The 10,887-nt window shown below is 43.6% G+C and overlaps 1 protein-coding gene across 1 annotated transcript; it reads left to right on the top strand.

The window, feature by feature from the left end:
* The first annotated feature begins 1,903 nt into the window (after positions 1-1,903).
* DSEL (dermatan sulfate epimerase like) lies at positions 1,904-5,899 on the top strand. The gene has a single exon (XM_007460482.1). The coding sequence runs from the start codon at positions 2,241-2,243 to the stop codon at positions 5,877-5,879; it is 3,639 nt and encodes a 1,212-aa protein (XP_007460544.1). The 5' UTR covers positions 1,904-2,240; the 3' UTR covers positions 5,880-5,899.
* Positions 5,900-10,887: the final 4,988 nt, after the last annotated feature.

Below are 10,887 nucleotides of genomic sequence, written 5' to 3'. Positions count from 1 at the left end.
CCCGACCCCCAGCCTGAGCCTGTTGTCCCTCTCCCCCAGCCCCGAAGCCCCAAGGCCCCGAGGCCCCGAGGCCCCGCCCCTGATCCCGCCCCCGTCGTTCCCGCCCCGCCCCCGGCCCGCCTAGCCTTCTCTCGCCCTCCCTGGGCCGCGCGGCCGGAGCTGGCACCGAGGAGCGGCGGCCGCGGAGGCAACGCGTTCTGGACACGCCAGCGCCCCTCTGGACACGGCGTCCACGAGCGCGCCCGCGGCGCGCGGATCTGCCTTCCGCGGTCCGGGGCTGCCCGGGGGGCGTCCGGCGTTCCCCGAGGGCGGGCGTGTCCGCGCGGCGCCGGCCGGGGCGCGAGCGCGGGGCCGCAGCCTGTTGCAGTGCGGGGGGGCGCCGGGCCGGGGGCGCCAGGAGCCCTGCGGGTAGTCGCGCGGCCCGGCTCCCAGCGCAGAGCAGTTTTCTCCAACTCTCCGCCTCCGTCTCCTCCGGGCCCACCGCTGCCGGGAGACCCCGTCCGGACCTGCCAAGGTAAGTGGACTTGGCCCTTGAGGGGTCTCTTATCCCCAAACCACAGCCAGAGGTCGGGGGTGAGGAGCAGAGGATGGAGTTGGCACGTTCGTAGGAAGCGAATGAAAAAATGCAACAGGCGGAGCGGATCAGGGAACTCCTAGCGTTCATGTTTTCTGCAGAGAGGAGACTTGTCCAAGACTGAAACTTGGTTAGGTTCTTGAGAACCGAAGACGGGCAGCCGCGAAGCTGCTCCTTGAGTGTGGGTCTGAGCTCCCTCTGGTGGCTTCTTGTAAGGATGGAAAACCGGGCTACGGGAGAGAGACTGGTGCAGGACCGCTCGGTGTTCCTCGCTCCCACACACTGTCATGATTTCTCCTTCGAGAAAAGTGACTGCTCTTACTAGTTACCCTGGCAAAGACACCTTCTGAGCCCTTGAACGTTAAACCCTCAACCGGAATCATAATGGTCCTTTAAACTTTTGCTTTTTGTCTCTGAGTCTTCTGTGATCAAAACAAGAATGACAGTAGGACTCATCTTCTGTTAACTGCATTTGAATAAAAACATTTTAAATGACTAAAGCAAGCCACAGTTAAAATAAATACTCTTAGGAAAGTTACATCTTGTAGCCGCTTGTCTTCTGCCACCATTGTTATCCTAATATGTGCGTTGGAAAGTATAAGAAAAAAGAATCATTTGGTCTAACTTAGATTGTAGTTAATAACAGATCTTATTGTGATTCTAAAATTTCTATCAGGAGACGTTAGAACATTTAAATCTTCTGTTTATGTCCACTCCCAGCATACTTGTAGCCTCAGAGAATTTCTGTTTTGTTTTTCCCCCAGAAAGGAGTATGTCATGAAAAAGGAACAGAAAAGACACGTCACTGTTGGTGAAAGGGGAGTTTTCTTTCCCAGTTGGTGGTTACTTCATGATTGGAAGAGAAGTACCTAGGTGGCTGAAGAGATTAGATTTTCATAGCTGTACCGATGAAGCTGATAAAAGAAGATGGGAAAATGCTTTCTCTGGGTCATAATAGGCTGATGAGTAAGTAAGCCTGAAAAAAGACAGATGTGAAATGAGGACAGGAATCTTGAGTGTTTTAAAACCAAGTAGGACTTTGAATACTTTTGAGGATGTTTTTTCCCCAAAAATGGAGGAAGAAAAAATTCTCAAAGTAAAAAGTGTAAAAAGCTGAGAGCAGTAACAACCCAGTCAGCTCCAAGAATTGCAGTACTTTGTCAGCTTCTCTGAGCACACACAGGCAAAGGCATCAGACATGTATGATGATCGTACCACTGGTGATGGTTTCCTGCTCCAGGAATGACTTCTTAACATGGATTTTGGAGTGCTTTTTCTTCTTCTTTTTTCTACAATGTGTGTTTTTTGACTCTTTGTGTTAGGTAGATTTATGTCAAGGAAGTAAATTGTGAATTCATGGTATTTTTGACTATCTCCACCCCTGTTCGCTGTGTGATATTGGAAAATGAGAGGTTTTAACATTCCTTGAAGTTTTATTGGAAGCAACACTGCATCAGGCAAACAGATCCACAGTGTAAGTTTTCTCTTTTTGGCAACTGTACTTGCTTTGAATGAGCCGAATGTCAGCTGGATTTCACAGCATATCCGATTTACAGTCTGTGTTTTATCAAGGCCTTAAATGTATGTTTTATACTCAGCAGATGGGAAACACATTGAGCACTGTGTTTGACATGTATGCCTAAGGAAAGGAGTTCCCCGATGGATCATGGCGTTAATGTTTACAGGACATTTCTTATTTTTACTGTTAGTGATGTTTGCTTTCTCTACTTTTGAAGAATCTGTGAGCAATTACTCTGACTGGGCAGTTTTCCGAGATGACATAGATCAGCTTAAGACACAGAAAGTGCAAGATTTCAGACCCAACCAAAAGCTGAAGAAAAGTATGCTTCATCCACATTTATATTTTGATGCTGGAGAGATCCAAGCAATGAGGCAAAAGTCTCGCACAAGCCATCTGCATCTTTTTAGAGCTATCAGAAGTGCAGTGACGGTTATGCTGTCCAACCCAACATACTACCTACCTCCACCCAAGCATGCTGATTTTGCTGCCAAGTGGAATGAAATTTATGGTAACAATCTGCCCCCTTTAGCACTGTACTGTTTGTTATGCCCGGAAGACAAAGTTGCCTTTGAATTTGTTTTGGAATATATGGACAGGATGGTGGGCTACAAAGACTGGCTGGTGGAGAATGCACCAGGGGATGAGGTTCCAGTTGGCCATTCCTTAACAGGTTTTGCCACTGCCTTTGACTTTTTATATAACTTATTGGATGATCATCGAAGGCAAAAATACCTAGAAAAAATCTGGGTTATTACTGAGGAAATGTATGAGTATTCCAAGGTCCGCTCGTGGGGCAAACAACTTCTTCATAACCACCAAGCTACTAATATGATAGCGTTACTCACCGGGGCCTTGGTGACTGGGGTGGATAAAGGATCCAAAGTAAATCTATGGAAACAGGTTGTAGTAGATGTGATGGAAAAGATGATGTTTCTGTTGAATCATATTGTCGATGGTACTTTGGATGAAGGTGTTGCCTACGGGAGCTACACGGCTAAGTCAGTCACACAGTACGTTTTTCTGGCCCAGCGCCATTTTAATATTAACAACTTGGATAATAACTGGTTAAAAATGCACTTTTGGTTCTATTACGCCACCCTTTTGCCAGGCTTCCAAAGAACTGTGGGTATAGCAGATTCCAATTATAATTGGTTTTATGGTCCCGAGAGCCAGTTAGTTTTTCTGGATAAGTTCGTCTTAAAGAATGGAGCTGGCAATTGGTTAGCTCAGCAAATCAGAAGGCACCGGCCTAAAGATGGACCAATGGTCCCCTCCACTGCCCAGAGGTGGAGTACTCTTCACACTGAATACATCTGGTATGATCCCCAGCTCGCCCCACGGCCTCCTGCGGAATATGGTACTGCAAAAATGCACACGTTCCCTAACTGGGGTGTTGTCACTTATGGGGCTGGGTTGCCAAACACACAGACCAATACCTTTGTGTCTTTTAAATCTGGGAAGCTAGGAGGGCGAGCTGTCTATGACATAGTTCACTTCCAGCCATACTCCTGGATTGATGGGTGGAGAAGCTTTAACCCAGGACATGAACATCCAGATCAGAACTCATTTACTTTTGCCCCCAATGGGCAGGTATTTGTTTCCGAAGCTCTCTATGGACCCAAGTTGAGCCACCTTAACAACGTACTGGTGTTTGCGCCATCACCCACGAGCCAATGTAATAAGCCCTGGGAAGGTCAGCTGGGAGAATGTGCACAGTGGCTTAAGTGGACCGGCGAGGAGGCTGGTGATGCAGCGGGGGAAATCATTACTGCCTCTCAACACGGGGACATGGTATTTGTGAGTGGGGAAGCTGTGTCAGCTTATTCCTCAGCAATGAAGCTGAAAAGTGTGTATCGGGCTTTGCTTCTCTTAAACTCTCAGACTCTGCTAGTTGTTGATCACGTCGAGAGGCAAGAAGATTCCCCAATAAAATCTGTCAGTGCCTTCTTCCATAATCTGGATATTGATTTTAAGTACGTCCCATATAGGTTCATGAACAGGTATAACGGCGCCATGATGGATGTGTGGGATGCACATTACAAAATGTTTTGGTTTGATCATCGTGGCAGTAGCCCCATTGCTAGTATACAGGAAGCAGAGCAAGCCGCTGAATTTAAGAAACGGTGGACTCAATTTGTTAATGTTACATTTCAGATGGAATCCACAATCACAAGAATCGTATATGTCTTTTATGGGCCATATGTCAATGTTTCCAGCTGCAGATTTATTGATAATTCCAATTCTGGACTTCAGATTTCTCTCAATGTCAATAATACTGAACACGTTGTTTCCATTGTAACTGACTACCATAACTTGAAAACAAGGTTCGATTACCTGGGATTTGGCGGCTTTGCCAGTGTGGCTGATCAGGTCCAAATAACCCGATTTGGTTTGGGCACTCAAGCCATAGTGAAGCCCGTAAGACGTGACAGAGTGATTTTTCCCTTTGGATTTAAATTTAATGTAGCAGTTGGGTTGATTTTGTGCATCAGCTTGGTGATCTTAACTTTTCAGTGGCGGTTTTACCTTTCTTTTAGAAAGCTAATGCGGTGGATCCTCACCCTTGTTATTGCCTTGTGGTTCGTTGAGCTGGTGGATGTGTGGAGCACTTGCACTCAGCCCATCTGTGCAAAGTGGGCGAGGCCGGAGGCCGAAGCGAGCGCGAAGCCTGTGTCTCCCCAAGGGCACCGCATCGATCTTCCTGACATCGTCATTACCTCACTTCCTGGCTCAGGAGCTGAAATTCTCAAACAGCTCTTCTTCAACAGCAGTGACTTTCTGTACATCAGGGTTCCCACAGCCTACATTGACATCCCTGAAACTGACTTTGAGATCGACTCCTTTGTGGATGCCTGTGAATGGAAGGCGTCAGATGTCCACGGTGTGCATTTCCGTTTACTCCGAGGCTGGTTGCAGTCCTTGGTCCAAGACACAAAACTCCATTTGCAAAACATCCATCTGCACGAACCCGGCAGGGGTAAACTGGCCCCATATTTTACCACGAATAAGGACAAAAAAAGGAAGTTGAAAAGGAGAGAGTCTTTGCCAGAACAAAGAAGCAGAATGAAAGGCGCCTTTGATAGAGACGCTGAATACATTCGGGCTCTGAGGAGACACCTGGTCCATTACCCTAGCGCACGGCCCGTGCTCAGCCTGAACAGTGGGAGCTGGACCTTAAAGCTGCATTTCTTCCACGAAGTTTTAGGAGCTTCGATGAGGGCCTTGTACGTGGTGAGGGACCCTCGGGCGTGGATTTATTCGATGCTGTACAGTAGTAAACCAAGTCTTTACTCTTTGAGGAATGTACCAGAGCACTTAGCTAAATTGTTTAAAATAGAGGGAGGTAAAGGCAAATGTAACTTAAATTCGGGCTATGCTTCCGAGTATGAATCATTGAGGAAAGAATTATCAAAATCCAAGCCACACGCAGTGTCCCTGCTGGCTCATGTGTGGCTAGCAAACACCGCAGCAGCCTTGAGGATAAACACAGACCTGCTGCCTACCAGCTACCAGATGATCAAGTTTGAAGATATTGTGCATTTTCCTCAGAAAACCACTGAAAGGATTTTTGCCTTTCTTGGAATTCCTTTGTCTCCTGCTAGTTTAAACCAAATATTGTTTGCCACCTCCACGAACCTTTTCTATCTTCCCTATGAAGGGGAAATATCACCAACTAATACTAATGTTTGGAAACAGAACTTGCCTAGAGATGAAATTAAACTGATTGAAAACATCTGCTGGACACTGATGGATCGTCTAGGATATCCAAAGTTTATGGACTAAATGCTGCAGGTCAGCAGAAATTTGCACTAATAATTTCCAACCCAATTTGTGGATATGAATTAGAAGAGTTTGTATATTCTTGTACTGTGTGTGTGTCTGTGTGTGTCTGTGTGTGAGTGATCAGTTTGCTACTTGCACAGAGAGATTATTTAAAAATAAGCACCCTGTTTGGCCTAGCAGGATTCATTTTTATGTCACCACTTTTCCTTGCCTTTGTTTCTGAATTTTTTGTGCTAAAATGTTTCTGCTGCAGAGGTGTAGATGAAGTTATATTACAGTGGTCAGGGGAGGTAGAAAGATTTTAAAGGTTTTTGTCTAACTCTCTCCTTCACCCGTAACTGTGCTGATCTATCTCGAACCTCACACACTGCTAAAGGTCTTGCAGTTGCTGCTTTACCCAAGCGTCTGTTGCTTTCAAGATGGACTGCAAAAGTTCCTTATCTTTTTCAGAAGGTGTCCTAATGCATTTATCTTGCACGCGTGCGCGCACACACACACACACACACACACACACAAATCCTTTTACTGTGTATAATGTTCACTGATATCACTGGGGAAATGGAGAAAACTCCTATCAGAATTATAGGATCCCTTCTGGAAAATATAGATGGAAATACAGAATGGATTTTTTTTTTTTTTTTGAGGTCAGAAACAATGACCTGAAAATCCTCAAAGTTTTTTTATTTAGAAGTAATAAAGAATCAGTCTTGGAACAGTGGCTGCCAAGGACCGGTACAGTATTTTAGACCTGCTTGTCTTTTAAAAACACCCTCTTTCTTGCTTCCTTGAAGCTGTAGCTGTTCACCATCACCACTCCCACCCTTTTCTTTCTGTCGCTGTCACGCAAAACAGTCAGTAGTTACTAATGGCTAAACTCCAGATATTTGTGGGAATTTTTTTTTTTTTTCTGTCCTGATGATTCATTTTGCATCAAAGCCTGACACAGCCTTAGAATCAGATTTCTTCTTGTGGAATTATCACTGTATGACTCAAAGAAAGCAGTGCCACTGCTGCCAGTGTTTTTTTTAGACTGGAAACAGAATTGGAAAACTGCCTGACTTATCTTGCATCCCTTTGAATGAGTCCACAGACTGCCAGTGTCGGCAAAAGTTGAAGGCGAATGGGAGATGATGTCAGAGGCATCTGTTTCCTTTACCATCTGCATCTTATTATAAATATAGTCGTCATAAAGTATGGTTCATTTTATTTTGGTAGGCTCTGAAATCAAAATGCTATGCCATTAGACGCCAGAGGAGTAATTACAAGGTATTGGATGAAAACTATTAGGCAGTGTGGAGACCTGATGAAAATCTCTGTACAGGCTGCAGCCTTCTTCCTAATGCTTCAGACTGTAGTTTCCATGCGCCCTGCCCGTTGCCCATGCTCTAACACTTGGGAGTCTGTCATTCTGACCTAGATAAAAGTGGTTCTTTCTCACTAGTTTGTTATTATGTCAAAATGTGCCTTCAGGGTGATAAAGCTGTGGATATGTTACATTCCAGCTAAAGCTAACTGGGCTGTCATTTTTCTTCCATTACAGCGGTGAAAGCAGACTGACCACTCCCCCCCCGCCCCCCCGCATCTGCTTCCTCTCGTAGCTTTCCCTGCTTTCTCTTTACAGTGTCAAAATGAATGAAAATCCTATTAATACAAGTTGAGAGGGCAACTGAAGACCTGAATCCACACTATTATTCTCAAGGAAGATTATTCGTCCTATCTCAGGGTTATCAACAAGCATGTAACATTTCTACATGGATGACAACACTGTTTCCATTATTGGTCAGAGTCTCGGTGTTTGCTTTCAATTCCCAGGATGTGTGATCTTAAATCAGATCAAATAAAAAGGCTCTGGTTTGCAAGTAATATTAGGCCTGATCAAGGTAAGAATTACAAATGTGTGCAAGTAACAGCAGAGAAGACAGAAACTGTACCACTGCCTTTCCTTTAACTTTGTACGGAAACATGCCCACAGGCAGAAGAGAGCCAGGGTGAGTATGTGGAGCAGCTTGCGGGGGGAGAAAATGGAAAAGAAAGAGCAGTTTTGTGAATGGATATGGGAACAATATGGGAATATCTTATTTATAGCTAAAGAAAGGAACACACTTAAGATGGTCTTCACAGTGTATCTTAACTTTTACAACATAGCAAGGTCAAGGTGAATTTCCTTGTCCACTCATCCACTCCCACCCCAAGGGAAACTTAGCTGGCGGAGAATTCTATTCACAGGTTCTATTTCTGAGCAATGTTTTTACACGGGTGAGGGACGGCCCAGCCGTTGCATATGCGTCCATTTGTTCATGCTTGGGAGCCCCTGCCTTATAATCTCAATTATAATCTCAGAACGTCTAAGTCCTACATTCCTAGGGTGTTATCCTGGGAAGAAATGTGAATAGACTCTACACTTATTTTTATTCTGATCGCCTTGAAAATAATTAAAGCAACGATTATCACTGTGTGACACTTCCAAAGGAAACACTTTAAAAAATATCTTTTCCATAAAATCAATTCCTTTCCTCATTAACTTCCCCAAACTTAGGCCCAACTGGAAATAAAGCTTTTATTAAAATAATATCATTTAAATGTTGAAATTTTGAAAGAATGTGTCCGTTTTGCTAACAGAAGTAACATAAATGTAGTGGTAATGTTGATCTAGTTTTCAAAAGTTTGAAATAATGCAAATTACTCACTTAGGATGAAATAGGCCATATCCAGAGATGAATGTACTGTAATGACAATTCCAGAAAGGAAGGAAATGGGAGAATCTGTTCAGGAGAAAGAAGATAAATCTATGATTATACTTAAATTTAATCTTTAGAAACCCAGAAAGGCACGAGTTTTAGGCAGATGGCACAACAACTCATACACACTCAGCCTAAACCCGCAATATTAGACATTTGATTGGCTGGCTTTTTGGACAAAAAGAAGACTTGGCACTGTAAGTTGCCTGGCAAGAATGGGATAATTATTTATGTCCAGTACCCAGCCATGGCATGGGATCTGGCACAAATATCTTCATATTCGAAGAAGAACCTCTCTCCACACACACTAGTTATGTTTAAATTTTTTCCGTTTTGTGGAAACACCACCCCTTCTGTCTGCCACTGACTTTTTTGTTTTTTTGCCACTGACTTTTGATTGGTGTCATTTATCAGCAGTTTGGTGCATCATAGATCCTAGACGTTCTTGATATAAAGTCTATCATATTCAGTTATCTATAAGTAAACATTAACAGTGGTTTTATAATCTGTTTGATTGACTTAACTCTGATCATAATTACAAAAAATCACTAATTTAGCAAAAAATGTGAATAGAAGGCAGTATGTTATAACACCACTTACAGAGGTAAGGGAGCCTAATATTCTAAGACAGATCAAGGAATTTAATATGCGGGCTACCTACTGCTTATTTAAATGTAAACCAAAGTATGTCAAAATAGCTGCTAAGGCAGTGTTTTTAGTACTTGACTAATATCTCTATTTCCCTTCACGTTGGCAGAAAAATCCAAATAATTTAAAGAACTAGACTGAATTTTTTTTTTTTTTTTTTTGCACAAAGGATGGTAGGAACATCAAACAGTAGATTCTCACATTCTCTAGTTAACTTGCAGCTGCTTTAGCTATAATTTACATGAGCTTCTGTTTAGTCCAAGTAACATGTTTAATTCTATTTCCAAAGATAGGTTCGGCTAAGCCTTCCACACCATGGGGGTTTTGTTTTTGTTTTTCGTTTTTCTTTCACACCTATCCAGTTATGCAGCAAAGAAAACCTGTACTGAAGATCATTTATGAAGTTTATTCGAGCTATATGTATAACACAACTCCTCTATTAATAAACAAAAAGCTAAAAGCAACTTGGCTATGGTTGGGATAATTTGTAATAGCCCTCTTCTTTAGGACTTTGGGTAACTGTGTTAGGATTCTGTATGGAGCTGAGTTGGAAAATGCAGTCCCACAATTTCAGCCACTAGCACCCTTAGTGATGGGTGAGCCGTGCCTCTACTCCCTTATCTTAATTCCAAGTCCTGTCTTTGACTTGCCCTCAGTCCATTTCACTCTTCTATGTACATCATCCCAACTTACTAAGTGGCAAGAACATCCCGTACTATGCACCTGTGCTCCATATTTGCCCCTCCTGCCACTGGTGGGGTATCTATTCAAGCAGGAGATCTCTAAAAGGAAGGTCCCTGCAGGTCCCTTGAGATATTCTAGTACGTGGCGCACAGGATTGGCAGAGTGAAGGCTTTTTTTGTAAGAAAGATAAGGATCTATCATGAATTAGTTTCAGTATGTGCTGCACAGAACCATAAGGTTTTCACGTATATCATTACAATCTTCACAACTCACTGGTATTCATTTTACAGATTAATCTGAAGCCCATATTCTTTCTCTAGGGAATATGTTTTTGTGAAGGAATTTGGAGCAGGTTTACAATTCCGTTATCAATTCACTTATTCACAGTAATTTTGGGGGTATCTACTGTCAAGATATTGATTAGCATGAGGGGAGAACACAAAAACTGGTTGACTCTGACCCTGCCCCGAAGAACTGATGGTCTCTCCAGAATTCATCAAGAAGAGGGGAGGAAGGGCATGCCGGGTAGCCATTACCACCCGAGGAAAGGCACCGCAAAGTGTTACCTACTCTGTAGTAGACAGGATTTATCTCTGAAAAAGTGGTTACGAGGAAAGGGAGTAGTTATGGAATTTCAGTAAATTTGGACAGAGATCACCACCTGTGCGTTTCCTCATTAGGTTTGACTCTATAGTTGTCACAGGATGTCCCATCAACGAGTAGCCCTTGCAAAAGAGAAGTGCAAACAGAACAAAACCGCTGACACACTTGCTCTTTCCCAATTCCCCCCCCCTCACTTAACTACCCCAGCACATTTATCACAAAGAAATGTGGTCCATAATTGAATATCAAGGGATGCCCCGAAGAGAAAAGGATGTGTGAGTGCGGTCTGACTGGGCTGCGTGCAGATCACTGCTAGTAATAACAGTACGAAGGAG

The sequence above is a fragment of the Lipotes vexillifer genome, unplaced genomic scaffold (assembly GCF_000442215.2).
Source record: "Lipotes vexillifer unplaced genomic scaffold, Lipotes_vexillifer_v1.1 scaffold483, whole genome shotgun sequence".
NCBI lineage: Eukaryota > Metazoa > Chordata > Mammalia > Artiodactyla > Lipotidae > Lipotes > Lipotes vexillifer.
Note: the sequence above shows the minus strand (reverse complement) of the source record. Positions and strands in the feature narration are given on the sequence as shown.

Bases quoted from the DNA above. Each gene is read 5' to 3' on its own strand.
- DSEL (XM_007460482.1), top strand. From the start codon at position 2,241: ATGGCGTTAATGTTTACAGGACATTTCTTATTTTTACTGTTAGTGATG.